The sequence below is a fragment of the Camelina sativa genome, chromosome 4 (genome assembly GCF_000633955.1).
Source record: "Camelina sativa cultivar DH55 chromosome 4, Cs, whole genome shotgun sequence".
NCBI lineage: Eukaryota > Viridiplantae > Streptophyta > Magnoliopsida > Brassicales > Brassicaceae > Camelina > Camelina sativa.
In genome coordinates this window covers 14,926,055-14,942,882 of record NC_025688.1, presented here as the reverse complement: position 1 = coordinate 14,942,882, position 16,828 = coordinate 14,926,055, and the positions used below count along the sequence as shown (strand labels likewise).

The following is a 16,828-nucleotide window of genomic DNA, read 5'->3' as shown; positions in this document are numbered from 1 at the left end:
AACTCATAATATTTAGCCTTCGAATATAACACTTTGGTTTATTTTATGTTATGTTTCTCTCTGTTGTTATGTACGATGCCCTACATCTGTGTACGTACACTCGAAATCACTAACGATGTGTACGTACATATATATAGTTGTTGGAATGGGCATTACATTTGCCATCAACACATAACACTTTGGTTTATTTTCACCACAACTTCTATTCTGTTTGTATTATGTGTACGTACACTCGACATCAGTATCGTTTTCTATTACAACAAGCAAGAGTTATTGGATATTCAAATTATCGGCCCAATCCCATGTTCATAGACGTCCATCGCGTACTTCTTACATAAATTGTCAACATCATTGTTGCTGATTCTCAAGCAGTCAGTATCCGGATAACCCATGCTTAACAATTCTAAAAACTTCATAGCAAAAGGTCCATAATCTCCCGCCCTATCGTTTTGACCTAAAGGCTTAACCCTGGATAAGGAAAATGGAGCGAGAGGTAATTGATGTCAATTACCGAGTGAAGTAGTAACGGTATCATCTCAATCACTAGATGCATCCGGGTCTTCACAACAGCATCTCTGGTGAAACTAAGCAAAGGATCATAAATGGATACATTCCTCGTTTTAAGGTTTATGACCACTCCGACCCAATGCTTTAGTTTCTAGTTCATTGGAGCATATACAACGACAACATCTTCAAGCCACTTCAACCTTGGTTCGTGATGCATCCATTCTCCATTGACAATGTTAATGAAGACTTTGTCCCATACGAAATTCTCTTTCTTCAAGGTGTTGTTGGAGAAAACATGGAACCTTCTCGTCAACTCGTAAAACAGAACAAAGTCAATAATGACACTCCTTCGTTTTATCAATTCTTGTCTGTTCTTTTGCAAGAGCATTACGTCCATCATTTCCATGTGTTGCACATGTTGTTAAACCGAACTCAGTTTTAAATCACACCAGAAATAATATACGTATAGTTTAAATTTCATGAATCGTGTACGTGAAAATAAAACAATTACCAGTGTTTGGACCCATTCTTTAGGCAAAATAAGATTGGAGAAGAAGAGGTTATCTGCCTTGCGGAATCCGAAGAGGTTGTGTATCCTGCACAATATGGTAATCAATTACAAAATTAATATGAGTAGACAGTCAAAAACTGCCCAATCCGAATAAAATATATAACGCTTACACATCATCCCGTTGAATCAACTTGGTGAATTTGGCGTATTTACCATGATCAACATCTTCCATCCGATCGTATGAAACAAATCCAACTTTTATCACTATGGGAAGGGATGGGAGATTCTCAGGTGGGTTGATGATCATCGATTCTTCCCGGGCTGACTCATCGACAATAATAACTCCGAGTCACCAGTTTATGTGATGCACTTGGAATAACTTCCATTCGTGAACTGTTCTCTGGTGGATCGGTAGTTTCTTCACAACCCTCCATTGATTCGCCTTCCATATGTAGTACATCCCCTTCGTCCTAATACCATGTACGTACATAGAATTATACATATATATAGGCAAATAAACTTACTAAGTACACAGTACATGTTCGTAACACAAATAGTTAAAATATATCAAATGTGTTTATCATCCTTCTTACCATCAACATTTCCAACATCCTGTGCAAACCACGAGAACAACAAAATTTAATATATTTAAGATGTGAAAATCATACAACACTGATGTTAGTGGGCATACGCAACCTTAGCATTGTCACCAACTCCCATAGTAGGAATTACATATCTTCTTTTTTTTCTAACCATTAATGAACTCATTCTTCAATACTTATTCCTTTTCCAACTTTTCCTGTTTGATAGTTACTTTGACTTCTTCTCTGAACCCATGTTAGTACCAGCAGAAGGTTCCCCATAGTCGTTTCCTTTAACCTCCAATAGTGCAGTTCTTATCTCTGTACGGATGAAGCTCTTCAAGTTTGCATGCATTTCCTTTAGCATTGCTTCTCGCTTCCTGAAGAACCGACTGAGTTCAACCGCATACCTTTCAAATCGCTCATCGTCCAAAGCTTGATCACCATTGGGCGTATCCCCCACTGCCACATTAGCTGTCGTTGATGTCTTCAGTTTCTTATTTTCAGTTCTTGTTTCTCCTCGTTTCCTCTTTTTACATCCACCAGGAACTATAACACCAATAACCGGAAATCAGTTCATAAATATGCTTGGCATAAGATTTTAATATCACTTTCAAACAATAACACAATTGTCAACTTACCTTTCTCTTCCGGTCGTATCTGTTTTGGGCAATCATCATCACCTCCCACCCATATTGCCTCATCCCAATTGTGGCCAGCATTAATGAGATTTTCAATGTTCTCAACTTGATGGTCTTCCTCCTCATCACGCCAGGAGAATGATCCATGAGAACAATGCTCCACTGATTCGACCATCCGCCTAACAACCACCTATAAAATGATACATGTATAAGAAAATATGCACCAATTAGATAACTTAAACTTTTCTATCACATGTGTACGTACTATATCAATCACAACCACGTACATACCTCTTTAGCAGCCTCACATGCGAAGATGCTTGCTGTCCGGATTGGGCGCAGTTTAGCCAGATTACGGATCGATCTTTGAGTAAACGCCTGATCGTCTTCGTCAAACGGTATTAATTTTGCAAGTGATGGGATAGTTTCAAAAGCCAGCAGTTGGAGTGCAAGAGGAAATCCATGAATAGCTATTGACCGTCGCTTGCAACTTTTCACTAAACTGTCAACATCTGCAGGACAATTAAATCCTATAATAGACTCCAACGTCCGTTCAAATGACAACCTTCCCCATGGGTATTTGAAGAAAAATTCAATATTCTTGGTCATCTCCACTGTTTTGGATGTAGGTTTGACTGGCTGAGTAACGCATGTGAGTACACCATCAACTATTATTATCAGCGACAAAGCAACTTTCTTCCACATTTCCATCTCTTCAGTCTCCAACATCTGAACCAAGTCGGCGATTGTTAGTTCCTTTTTTTTCCCGAATATAGTCTTCCAAACTGTCTTACATCCTTCTTCCTTTTTAACAACTGCGTTCACATCTCTCTTTTTTGGATATTTACCATATTCGAGACCTGTCAACTTAGCAAATTCTTGTAATCCAAACTTTATTGGATGACCACAAAAAATAATCCACATCTCATGTCATTTTTTGGTCACCAATTGACGGCAAACTAATCCATGGATAAGCTTCCCTGAGAATGAGGCCTTGTTGGCAGGGATACGAAAAAGCTGCCCAAATGGAGACTTTAACAAGTTTTCCAATTCTGTTGTTCCATTCAGCACCTTTGCTATTGTAGCAAGATACTCTGGTCTAGAATACACATTGATCTTGGTTTCGAGAGGGTAATGGTCAAGAGCAAATAACCTCCTCGGTAAATCCAAACTCCTTGGAGGAACATTCTCTTGTTCTTCCGGATCCATCCTACAAAGAAAAATTTGGTACATATTAGTCTATGCGTACACAAGAACTATGAACCCAAATTTCAATGTCTACCATATTTCCAATTTATACACAATTACGGTTCTACTATCTAACCCTGCCCCAAATACATAATTATTAAGAGAATTCAAAAAGTTCTAAATCAAACCAATTCCCCCAAATTGTATTTATGATTCTCGCAAATGTAGGATTTCGCGGGCAATCTCCTTTCAATCAAATGGGTAAATCAGTCCAATCACTTACCTTCTTAATCTACTCCGGTAATTAAATACCTAGTGAAGCTACTTTGCCGCGAACCTTCAATCTCTTCCTCCTCTTCTTCTTCTTCTTCTTCTCGGTCAGATTCTTGTCGGTCTCCGTCTTCTACGACTTCTTCTTCTACTTCTTGCAGTTCTACACAACTTATTCAAATCTGCGGGTTCTTCGAATTGGTGTTCGACAACCAAATCAGACAACAAAATCGCCATCAGTTCACTTCGTCCATTTATCGTTTCTATCGACAACGCCGATTTACTTTTTACTGTAGTAGATATTTTTTTATCTATTAATTGAAAAAGTGCAACAGTTGGTTTGTGCCCATATAATTAATTTTAATCAAACTGAAGTTGAGTAACAAAACTAAAATCTAATTGGTCGGTTACAGGGTATAGTTGTCTTATTTTTACTAGGTGGCTAAAACCTGGAAAGCTTTTTTGAGTTTGCCTTCCCGTGAGAGAAAACGTTGACTTGGAGTGTTCAATGAAAATTTCTTTTCTATTATTCAGTCCAGGCCTACAATAAAGTAAAGGCCCATACGATTTATAGGGACAGAAACGGGAAACGTAAATTATGTGTCCAAGACTGAGAGTCCCAAATAATTTACAATAATAATCGAATACGATCCGTGATGATAATGTACTTAAAATCCGACAACCTTTCAATATAACTCTGTTTGTAACTGGTTTTATATGTCAAGGGGGAGTACGCAAAGTTAAAGTATGTTCCAGGACTCCATCTTGTATTTGTGAGGTGTAGGGTTGATATTAAACAATAAGATATTGTCAGACAATTCGCTCGTACTCATAGTACCATGTAATCTAGATAATCCTTGTTCTGTACTCGAGAACATGGATTCATGATATTAAAAGGAAATCCACAAGTTTATAAATACTAAAACGAGGTAATATTATTACACATTTACTCGGAAATGTGAAGTGGTTAAACACAACAACTACGAGACGATAAGAGAGAGAGTCTAGCTGGATACACACATCAACGATGGAACGCTCTGTCGGACCATAGATGCTGTCGCGAAGATGAATAAAAGACACACATATATATACCGTATAATCCCTTACGACATTGATATGGCGATGATGATTGAAAGAACTGAAAACGTAAATGCGCAGGCGGATAGGAGACCATAATAGAACGGGTTTTTATTGGGGATTGCTGCAATTGAAGTGTGGACACCATTATTTGTCTCCAATTGATCGTCGCTGGTAGATTTAAGCTGCTTATAGAACTGCACTTCAGTCTTCTTTTTGCGGATCTGGTCTCTTGCGTTAATCGAAGACACTTTTTGCCACCCATGAGGTGTCTCGCTGTCTACCCAGGCGAAGAAATCACACCCCCCTGTTGAATCTGCTATTGATCAGGGCACACTTGTAAAACCGACGCCCCGGGTTAGCGTCAGTCCACGAAGTCATTACTGCCGGAATATCGCCACAATCGCACAGGGGAGAACCTAACGGCGGGAGGGACACTGAACTAAAGCTAGGGTTGCGGTGCATGACGAAATTTGTGGAAGTTTCGTTTTGTTTTATTTTCGAATGATAACAAAGGGAGAAAAGGGATACTTATTGAGTGGGGATATAGATGGGGGCGAGATTAGTGATTGTAAAGTGTCACACTTTTCGAGTGTGGACTTAAAATGGGAAAACATATCTACTTTGTAGGAAATAGGGAGACAGTGGGAGGTCCTGATATGATTACTGACACAAGAGGATAAGTGGTGCGCCTTTATGTCAACTCTAAAGTCATATAAGTTGAGGCTGAAATATGTTTGTCATCTACAGTTAATGGCTTACTATACTAATTGATTGGTTAAAAATTGTTCCTTACATATATATTACTATCACTACACCTAATTAAGTGGGTCAAAATACAGTAGACCTATTTTGTTAGCATATACCCGCCATAGTACTCATTTATTTAACACCTACTACTATGGCAATGCCTGAAATAGGAGATGATCTACTACTCAATATTGTTCGATGCGTCGCCTAAGTATTGGATTGTTGGAAAAGTGGGTATATGTAAGCCCAGTTTGGATCCAAAGTAACGGATTTTGGAAAACGAAGTATGAGACATCTACTACGGGTTAAGTTAGATCCGGAAGGACAATAATTATTGTGGTCCACAGGAGATGTCTAATGGGCTACTAATTGGGCTGTTATAAATAAGGAAAGCCACTTGTTATCCAGTAGCCATCTAATATGGCAAAACGCTGTTTCGTCGGCCTAGATAGTATGAAGATCGTGGCTTTAGAAATTGAGAATTAAAAAAGGTCGTTAATAACACAGAGTATTGGAGATCCAGCTACGACCTACAGACTTGTTATGCTTTCGTTTAACTACCCGTTAGATCTGACCTCTCTCACATCTCACATACTCACATAGTTACAAACAGCAATAGCAAACATACCTAAATATTTTGTTTGTTTCCAATTAAACAGGTTACAAATAAGCTTCCAACATAAATGGTGATACTTAGGAATGACAAGTAGTATCATGACACCACTATAACTTAGTACGTTTCATTTAGTACAAGATGATAAGAGGAGCTGCTCCCCACATACAAAAAGATAACTTATGAGTTGTCGCTGACCCATAGTGAAACGTACATAATAGGTTCTAATCATAAAAACCGGACGCCCCTGCCTTGCATATTAGCTGGACATGTTGTACGGTTGTGGCCAACCAGTAGACATTGAGAACAAGCATGCTGTTTACGGGGCCGTTTCGTCTCAAACGCCACCTCATGGAAAGACTTCATTTTGGACATCTTTGGCCTTCCTGGAGGATTCTTTACGAAAGGCGGTTTACATTTGTACTCTCTATCTTTAGTAGGAACGATGCAGGACTCATCACTCGGCATTATCGACTTATCATAACCACTGCAGAGGTAGTCTCTGCGAAAGCATGGATGACACTGGTGTATACGAGATTTGTTAGCCTTCTCGGCAGCTGCGATAGCATGTACGCATGGAATCCTCTCCAGATCAAAACGCCTACATGAACACCTATTATATCTCAGATTGACGACATGCATAGAGGTACCTCCACTTACTTGAAATTGATGTTCTTCTATTTCTTGGACAATTAGACGCCTTGCCTCTTCAATACGTTCCTGTAAGAAAATGAATGCGTAAATGTTAATAACCCAGAGAAGCACATTATTTCCACTTACATTTTATAGTTGAACAAACACAATATCACCTAACTAAGTGTACCCTTTAAAAAATGTATATACAATAGCCAACGTGAACATATATCTCTATGGATATGTTAATGAATCTGATACCTCTAACAGATTCTCCACTCCTTTCGTGAGTACAATTGGCATTACGGCAGCTTGTTTTCTCCTACTGGCAAACCAACGTGTCAACATATTCCGAACCGCTTCTAGTAACTCTACAACGGGATACACTCTCGCAGGACTCAGTACTTTATTTATCGATTCTGCAATGTTGCTCCTAGTGAAGTTGTACCTATCACCAGGAAAGTGAGCCGTGCTCCACTTGCATACATCTGTACGCACCAAGTAAGCATGCAGTTGCGGATTCGATTCTTGAATTTCCTGGAAGTATTCATTGAAATCAACTACATGGTAGGCTGCAGCTGCTTTTTTAACATGCCGGAATGTATCACTTCCGCTAAATCTCTGAATAATATTCTTGTGAAGATTATAAGTGCAGATTCCAAGACTGGCCCGGGGGTATATTTTACCGATAGCTTTACCTATAGATGTATGACGGTTAGATATCATTGCAAGACCTTCATCATCAGGAATTACACAACTCAATTGCGTGAAGAACCATTCCCAAGACTCGTCGTTCTCTGTATCAATAAGTGCATAGGCCAAAGGAAATATATTGAAATTCCCATCTTGTGTTGTTGCTATGAGTAGAGTCCCTTTGTATTCACCATTCAGAAATGTTCCATCAACAACAACAACTTTCCGCATATACTTGAATCCTTGAATGCAACCAGCAATCGCAATGAAAACATACTTGAATCTATCTTCTGCATCAACGTCCAATCTCGTAAAGGTCCCCGGATTAGAGCACCTCAGCCTGTATAAATATGAAGGTAATTCAGCGTATGCACTTTCAGGTGTACCCCTCACATATTCCCGCGCCTTTATAAGTGTACGATGTACTTTCCAGTAGCCAAGCTATTATATGAAAGTGTTCAGTAATAAACAACATCCAGTGGACAAGAATTCTATATATGTGTAGTGCGCCCCATAAAAATCAACAACTTTTCTGAAAAAACAAAACTAAGCATCCAGTTCTACCATTCACGAGTTGTTATTATTTCAACTATGTCGTCACTAAGTCATAAACCCTATTATTCTTAGGGAAAATGTCCTCTAACATCTATAGACAATTATATCTACACCGCCTGTACCCATTATATTATAATATTTTATTAAATGTACCCCAATGACAACAAAACGTAAACCTTTTAATATTAGTTGATCCTATACAATCCAAATCATGAAATTATGTGTACCCCATAGAAATTAAAAAGACTGCATTATGTTAGAAATATTTTTGTCTCCCACCTGTATACCATAGCGTAGGTTCAGCCCTTCCCCCACAAGATTTGGCACAACATAACCTCCAATACCACCAATAGAATCCTTGTATAAATGACCTAGGATTGGTGGTGTAGCATTACGGGTAAGGGCTGATCGTTCCATAACAGAGCATGTATGTTGACGACAATATTTGCGAATATGCATCACCAGAGAATTCCCAATTGTTGAAGCTCGTAGTCTCCATTTACAACCTCCTACCCAACACTCAACGATTAGCAAACGGGGTCTTGATGCACGAGTATTATAATCAAATTTCTCTAATACAGATAGAACCTTCAATCTTGCCACCAACGAAGCTTTGCTTTCAAACTTTTGCCCTACCGCTAAATCACTAACTCCCATTTCTATTTTCCGAACCTCCTTCTCAATAGCAGACTTAGTGTTGCGGGTACTGGACTTTGATTCTGTTTTACACACATTTTCCTCTGTACAACAACCCCATCAACTCCATCGTCCAATGATTCCTCTCCTCCATCGGGTGCGAAATTGGAGTACAAACAATAGTCTTCATCTCCTGAACTTGCGCCATCGCTGTCGTCACAGAAACCAAATCTACTGTTCTCCTCGTCATCTTCTACTTCGTCTACTACATCCTTTCCTCTGTTATCTTCACTGTCTCCCTTCCGGCTCTTATACTCTGCATCTTTCTTTCCAAATTGCTCTGCCTCTGCAACGAAATCATCTACAACGACTTCTGGGGTTTTGGCCTTACCATTCGTGGTGTTCGGTTTAACTTCCTCGAACAAGGTTTCACAAGATTTTTCTTCACTCTGAACACATAGCCGGACGGGTTCACCTCTGCACTGTCTGAGGTAATTTTGAAATTGTCGATCATTATTAACAAAAATCGGTGGCATATCACTTCCACTTTTTTTAGATCTCTCTAACATAGCTCAGCTGTATTCTAGTAGTTGCTTCACAAAAACCAAAGTCGCCCAACACCATAGCAGCAAAATCTACAAACTTTGTTTCCTTATCAGCATTGATGATCCTGCAACCTTTGTTATTATCAACATCAAACAATCATCGCTTTTTGTCAACCCTCCAGCTCCCACATACCAAAACGATATCTTGCATTTCTGTCACCAAAAGAAGGATATAGGAAACTGAGAAGCTAAAGTGTTTAGCTACAGAAGTAGAAAATGATTGATCACGAAGACGATCAAGAAAAAAACAAACTCTGCAGCAAACTTGTCTTACATGAACACCATTGATTCCGATGAACAACAACTATAAACACGATTTTTGTGGAACCAGTTTGAGATGATAAAGTTTAAAATGTCATAAAGGTTCCCGCATAAGTCTATCGCAACTCTATACTGTCTTTTTAATATCTCTAACAAAATTCGTACTATTCTGATAAGACTTACGTCTTTCGAAATTGTCTACCATAACTATAAATAGTTTTGATAAATCTACCGTAACTACACATAAGTATATCGTAACTACATGACCGCTACTTAATCTACCATAACTATCACTTTCTCTGTTACAAATTATAATTCTTACGGTACACTAATATAAATCTGTCAGATAGCTATGTTAGTATAACAAAAATATCTGTTAGGCACTAAGTCTTTCATTTATATCTGCTGCAACAGGTAATTACTCTACCATAAATATCTTCCCTACCTATTAAGTCTATCAATCTACCTGCTCAAGAACTAAGTCTATCATCAAAGACAAATTGCTCTACCAAGTTAATCTAACATCATCATATATATATATATATATATATATATATAAATTAGCTCGCTNTCTACCATTCACATAAGTGTACCATTACTACAACTCAATATACCATTTAAATCTACCGTACACTATAATCTACCAACTTTTCCTACCATTTTATTGTATTCGATTTGTATACCATCAAACAACTGATAGACTTTGTTACACTTTCCAATGTTTTTTTTTTTATTAATGACATTTTTCGTAATTGAGTTTTTTGTTTACGTTAGTTTAAGGAGTACCAATGATACAAATTTTATTCTAGTAATTACCTACATTTTTTTTCTCATCCGGTAATAAAGAAGCTTTTATGTATTATCATTGTAACTGACCCATTAAATAAAGATAGTAAGATTTTTTTTTTAATTGTTTTAAGTTTTTAACGTAACTTGTAAAGACCCTTCCCTCTTCCCTTGGCTTCCCCTAGTCTCCACACGCATCTGTTTCGCATCTCCTCCTTCTTCCCCGGCGACGGCCAAATCATTTTTAAATCGCCGGCGAAGACTAGATTCGTTAAAAATTTGATTCAGTCATTGCGAGATTTACAGAGAGATGGGTGTGGATTACTACAATATACTGAAGGTGAATCACAACGCGACGGAGGATGATCTCAAGAAAGCTTACAAGCGTCTCGCTATGATTTGGCACCCCGACAAGAACCCTTCGACTCGTCGAGACGAAGCCGAGGCGAAATTCAAACGGATCTCCGAGGCCTACGACGTTCTCTCCGATCCTCAGAAACGTCAGATCTACGATCATTACGGCGAGGAAGGTCTCAAATCTGGCAAAATCCCTAATTCATCCGCGGCGGCGGCGACTTCTTCATCTGAGGCTTCTTCGTCTTCTTCTTCCGCGAGGTATTCGCACTTCCATCAGAATAGGCAGCAGCATCCTCCTAACGCTGCGTCGTTTCGTTTTAACCCGAGAGATGCGGAGGATATATATGCTGAGTTCTTTGGATCTGAAGGCGGAGGAGGAGGAAGCAGTGCTGGTGGGAGAGGAAACAGAACGTTTAGGAACGGTCATTTCAACACCGGCGGTGGTAATTACGGTGCCAATGGTTATAGCGGTGAGATGAGGAGAACTCCAGCTGTGGAGAATCCATTGCCTGTGAATTTGGAGGATCTGTATAATGGTGTGAAGAAGAAGATGCGTTTATCTAGAAATGTCTACGATGCTGCTGGGTATGTTTTACTTCTTTCTCCTTTAGGCATTGCAATTGTAAACGGCTAATTGGATAGTTTTGGTGATTGGTTTGGCTGAGGGAAGCTTATATTTTGAGTCTCTGGATGTTATTGTTCCGCGTGATCACATCGAAGTTGTTGGAAAGAAAAAAAGGTTACTTTGTTTGTTGGAATTTAGGAATGAAGCTTTATGACAATAATGGCATGTTTAGGTTTTGAATCTAGGTACTGATTAGCCTTTGAATGAGACATTTCCTTGGATTGACATATGGGGATACTCGTACTTAGTGTTGGTTGAACCGTAAGAATATGTTTGATTTACAGGATTTTAAAATACTGTTAATGATTTGTGTTGCTGTTTGATCTTGTAGNGAGGTATTCGCACTTTCATCAGAATAGGCAGCAGCATCCGCCTAACGCTGCGTCGTTTCGTTTTAACCCGAGAGATGCGGAGGATATCTACGCTGAGTTCTTTGGATCTGAAGGCGGAGGAGGAGGAAGCAGTGCTGGTGGGAGAGGAAACAGAACGTTTAGGAACGGTCATTTCAACACCGGCGGTGGTAATTACGGTGCCAATGGTTATAGCGGTGAGATGAGGAGAACTCCAGCTGTGGAGAATCCATTGCCTGTGAATTTGGAGGATCTGTATAATGGTGTGAAGAAGAAGATGCGTTTATCTAGAAATGTCTACGATGCTGCTGGGTATGTTTTACTTCTTTCTCCTTTAGGCATTGCAATTGTAAACGGCTAATTGGATAGTTTTGGTGATTGGTTTGGCTGAGGGAAGCTTATATTTTGAGTCTCTGGATGTTATTGTTCCGCGTGATCACATCGAAGTTGTTGGAAAGAAAAAAAGGTTACTTTGTTTGTTGGAATTTAGGAATGAAGCTTTATGACAATAATGGCATGTTTAGGTTTTGAATCTAGGTACTGATTAGCCTTTGAATGAGACATTTCCTTGGATTGACATATGGGGATACTCGTACTTAGTGTTGGTTGAACCGTAAGAATATGTTTGATTTACAGGATTTTAAAATACTGTTAATGATTTGTGTTGCTGTTTGATCTTGTAGAAGAATGAGGGTCGTTGAGGAGATATTGCCTATAGATATAAAACCCGGGTGGAAGAAAGGCACAAAGCTCACATTCCCTAAGAGAGGCAACGAAGAGCCTGGAATCATACCGGCGGATATTATTTTCGTGGTTGAAGAGAAGCCACATCCTGTTTACAAGAGAGATGGAAACGATCTTTTGGTCAATCAGGAGATAACTCTACTTGAAGCCTTAACTGGTAAGACCGTCAACCTGATCACGCTTGATGGAAGGACTCTGATGATCCCGCTAACGGATATCATCAAACCTGATCACGAGATTGTTGTTCCAAACGAAGGAATGCCAATTTCCAAAGAACCTGGAAAGAAAGGTAACTTGAGATTGAAGCTTAGTGTGAGATACCCGACAAGGCTCACAACGGAACAGAAATCAGACCTGAAGAGAGTTCTTGGTGGGGTTTCATGAAGAAGTCAATGATGAATGTAGATAGCAAAAGTAGAGGAAATGATAGATTGTGAATGATAGGAGGGTTTCTTCTAAGGAGGCTTGGATTTGAAAGCCGAAGAACAAACACAAGCTTTGCGTCTGTCCTTTTTTACTTGTCTTGTTTGAAATTAGACTTTCTCTTCTTTGTTTGATTATTTCATTGATTTGATTTGATTTGATTTCGTTGCCTTATAATGTTAGACAGTGTTACTTTAAACATGAAGGTATGCTTTGTTACCTTTTAATCTTATTTGATAAATATATACCCACCATTGTTGCTTGTCATAACTAGGTATGATAAGCTTAGAGTGGAGAGCTGAGTAATGGGAGTTATGAATTTCCTTCTATTTGCTTTTTGCATTGAGATCATCAAGGCCATGGAAAGCTTTAAGAACTAAGCCTGATGTTTTCAGTGGAAGAGGTCTTAAACCAAGACATGCAGCCTAAACTAGGATCGGATTGGTCATCCCTATAAATTACACCTTTGGTGGCTGTAACAGCCACACCAACTTGGGAAACTGAGATTTAAGAGTCGGGATAAACTCAACAAGAATGAGAAAGTGAGGAACAAATTTTATTCATAGGAACTGTGAAGAGAGTAGTAAAACTCAATGTACAGTTTTGGTCACAAATATATTGGCATCACTCATTCCTTACCCTCTTCTTAACAACACTTATCGATGCAATAAAAAGATGTATAGGATCCCAAAAAGAAGAAATAACCTATTGATGAAAATGTTTTAAGCAGCAGTGCTGGAGACTGGGAAGAGCTTTTCCACCATGTTGTTGGAGAGGATTCTATTTGGGTCCAGCTCCCTGCGTGCTTTGTTGTATGCATCCACTGGGAAATGTTTTCTGAGTCTTGCTTGTAGGGCTTCAAGTTCCTCTTTATCCTTTGGTATCTGATTAAATAAAGATCAACCCGAAAAACTTAAGAAATTGTCTATATAGTAAACTCAACAGATGCTCATCTCCTTATACAGAGACTTTTGGTCCGTTTAGTTACAGTAACCGATCTAGCTAAAATACTAATTTTTAGGAAGGTGAGTGAATCAGAACTCAGAAGGATATGAGTTAAGTGGAAATGAATCAAATGATGGTATATGTGTGTTAGGATACAAGAATCTCGTATTTAGATGGAAAATAAAAAGTTACCTCAATTTTAGCCCAATGTTCATACGCAGAATATTGATCCCACAATTGTTTTTGTGTTAAATGTCTATAGTGGAAAAATTCGTCTGTAATGTCCTTCCTCTGGCGAGGATCTGCTGTTGGGAGATACATAATTATACCAACCTGAGACAAAATGTAGTGTAGCACATTATAAGTGTCGATGAATAGCAATTAAGAGAGAGAAAAAGTGGCTAACAGGCAGTGCTGGAACAAGTTTGGTAAACAGCAAGAATCTACCAAGTGAAACAATAATCTAGCTCTTCCCCCTAAGAGTACACTATGTAGCATCATTTCTACTGGCTTCTTCTTTGTCTATGAACATATTTTAACATCAATATTTCAAATGTTTTCCTCCACTACAAAGGCAGAGGGTCTCCAGAGATTGACACCAAGATCTCTTCATACTTTCATGAAAGTGAAAGAGAAGTAAATGAAAGAATAAAGAACAACAGAAAGCATGAGTTACCCATGAGAAAATGTCATCCTCTGCAGTGCTGAATGCAGGGCTTATGGGACTCTTACTTCGAGCTGTCCATCGCTGCTCTATTGGAGCAGGTGCTGGTATTGCTTCCTTTTCTATTAGTTTTTTCAGCTCTTCTATGTATTCGAGGTCTTTCATGCTAGGGTTGGCGAGGGTTCCAGCTGGAAAACAAGATTCTGATACCCACTGTTGACCACCACAGTCAAAGCCCAGAATTTCATCACTCCATCCTACTCTATATCCTTCTGATTTTTTCCAAAACTCTGCCTCAGCTTGATTTACTTTTGCAACATGAACATCATTGAGAGGATCGAGGGCAAGTAGCTTGTCTCTCAACTCTGTAAATGAAAGTTCATTTATGTTTGGCTCACTGCTGTCAGGAGACTTCTTACTAGAGTCCTGGACCCTATACACAATGGTGAGAAATTATATTGTATTTCATTCAGTCCTCCACATTAGAGAAAGCAAGTTAGACATAAGACTTAAAGCATAATGATACCTATACTTCACAATGCTCTCTCTATAGAGATCACGGACATGCTTTACAGCCTCATCTGTAGTGTACTTTGGTTTGTCCTTAGGTGGCCCACTCCATTTTGATACGGGGTTGCATGTTACAACCACGACTGTATCGGTATAAGGAATATATAGGTACTTAACATGCTTGTTTGCAGAGAGCAATTTTCTGAACAGCCAGAAACAAAAACAAATATTACGCCCTGAGCCAATTTATGGGATCAATTTGCTTCATAGTAGAGGGAGTGCTTTCGCAAATGCTAGAAATGCACTATGCCAAATGAATGAGGTAGCAACTAGAAAGTGAACAAAACTTAAAGCTCTTGCATCAACCTAATACTTCTCTAAAAATATGACCAGAAGCAAATTTGTATACTAAGCATGATATTCTTGGCTGGAGGCATAATATCGAGACTAAAATAGCGAAAGTTAGCAACACTAACTTGTGATTTTTCTTGATTTCTTGCAAGTTTGAGACGTATGTGTGCTCCACAAGTTCATGTCTATCAACACATTGGAGGGTGACCTCAGCAACAACTCCAAGTCCACCAAGGCCACATCGAGCTAGATGAAAGAGCTCTGGATCTTTGTCCTTTGAAAGTTCAATTGTTCCCTTTGCTGGAGTGACCAGCTTCATGCTGATCACCTGCTCATCAATAGGAGGCAATCTAGCACCCGTCCCATGTGCCCCAACCTGAACATAAACAAGAATTTAAAGCCTAAACCGCTAAAGAACAAACGAAGCTGTTTAAGACTCTCCATTAGTTTCACAACCCAAGACTCCACACAAGGGAGAGAAGAGTATGCAAACCTGAATAATGCCACCAATCTGCTGCTCTCTAATGGAGGCAAAGTTCTGAAGAGTCAAACCATAGTCCTTAATGGCGTCAACCAATTGCTGTACTCTAATCCCAGCCTGCACCGTAACTCTCTTCTTCTCTTTATCCACCTCGAGCACTTTATCCATGAGCGCCAAGTTCACCATCCCAGAGCGAGACAAGCCAATCCCATTGGGCGAGAGACCCGATCCAACGGGTCGAATCCTTAACTTCTTCTCATGAGATTCCTTGACCACCGCTTCGAGATCAGCAATATTCTCCGGTTGATTAAAGTTCCTAGTCTGTACCTCATGAGTACCACTCCAATTAGAGACAGTGTGAAGATCTTCAGGCAATGGAGCGTAACGGAAGATTTGAGCCTTCTTGTGCTTTGCATTTTCAGGGAACGGAAACGAGAAATAGGTAGCGACTCCGCTGAATACAGCGAGTGCTGCGTATCCGGCGTATTTACGGAATTCGGCTTCTGAGGCCGTGGACGAAACCGGAGGCGTAGGACGTGGCGGTGGCGGCGGCGGCGGTGGTGGAGTCAATGTTTGACCGGAAGTGCATAGAGTACGGTGAGGCGAAAATGGAGGACGGATGGTGGATGAAGACGGAGTTAGAGTTCCGAGAGAACGGCCGACGGAGCGTCGGAGAAGAAGTGACCGGAGCATTTTTTGTTTTACTTCAGGCGATCTGAACCTGAGCGAAAGGTTCTTTGTACAGCAGAAAGGATCGGGTTTAGTGATTTAGGAAAGTTTCCACTTATGCCCTGATATTATTTCTATTTTCATAATTTGACCCGTTATAATCAATTTGACAAGATTAGCCCTCAAAATACTCATTTAGATGGTTCTGATTTGGTATCAGATGGTCCTGATTCCATCCATATGAACGAAACCAGATACTCTATTTCAGTTTTAGTTTGTCACCTCCGGAGTGACCACAAGATTAGCCATCTCTTCGCTTCTCCTCCACCCACCTTCATCGACTCAGCTTCCACAAACCCAGAAACCTCAATCGATTCAACTTACTCACAAATTTTTAAAAAA

At 39.5% G+C, this 16,828-nt stretch overlaps 3 protein-coding genes across 5 annotated transcripts; 1 reads left to right on the top strand and 2 right to left on the bottom strand.

Annotated features, from left to right (window-relative positions):
- On the bottom strand, positions 6,367 to 8,676 carry LOC104783884. Its single transcript, XM_010508986.1, has 3 exons — positions 8,299 to 8,676; positions 7,033 to 7,905; positions 6,367 to 6,858 (listed from the first exon to the last, which is right to left on the bottom strand). Exons 1-3 carry the CDS (start codon positions 8,674 to 8,676, stop codon positions 6,367 to 6,369), a joined length of 1,743 nt encoding a protein of 580 aa, XP_010507288.1.
- LOC104780603 (dnaJ homolog subfamily B member 1-like) lies at positions 10,460 to 13,038 on the top strand. 3 transcript variants are annotated; one of them, XM_010505110.1, is made up of 4 exons: positions 10,460 to 11,075; positions 11,148 to 11,157; positions 11,842 to 11,951; positions 12,323 to 13,038. In XM_010505110.1, exons 1-4 carry the CDS (start codon positions 10,618 to 10,620, stop codon positions 12,765 to 12,767), a joined length of 1,023 nt encoding a protein of 340 aa, XP_010503412.1. In that variant the 5' UTR covers positions 10,460 to 10,617; the 3' UTR covers positions 12,768 to 13,038. The 3 variants fall into 3 exon arrangements, with proteins under 3 accessions (XP_010503412.1, XP_010503410.1, XP_010503411.1); XM_010505108.1 differs by lacking the exon at positions 11,148 to 11,157 and having other exon boundaries at positions 10,460 to 10,922; positions 11,625 to 11,951; XM_010505109.1 differs by lacking the exon at positions 11,842 to 11,951 and having other exon boundaries at positions 10,460 to 11,249.
- Positions 13,342 to 16,503, bottom strand: LOC104780602 (L-galactono-1,4-lactone dehydrogenase, mitochondrial). The gene is made up of 6 exons (XM_010505107.2): positions 15,770 to 16,503; positions 15,402 to 15,652; positions 14,942 to 15,127; positions 14,428 to 14,848; positions 13,944 to 14,084; positions 13,342 to 13,690 (listed from the first exon to the last, which is right to left on the bottom strand). The coding sequence occupies exons 1-6, from the start codon at positions 16,448 to 16,450 to the stop codon at positions 13,529 to 13,531; spliced, it is 1,842 nt and encodes a 613-aa protein (XP_010503409.1). The 5' UTR covers positions 16,451 to 16,503; the 3' UTR covers positions 13,342 to 13,528.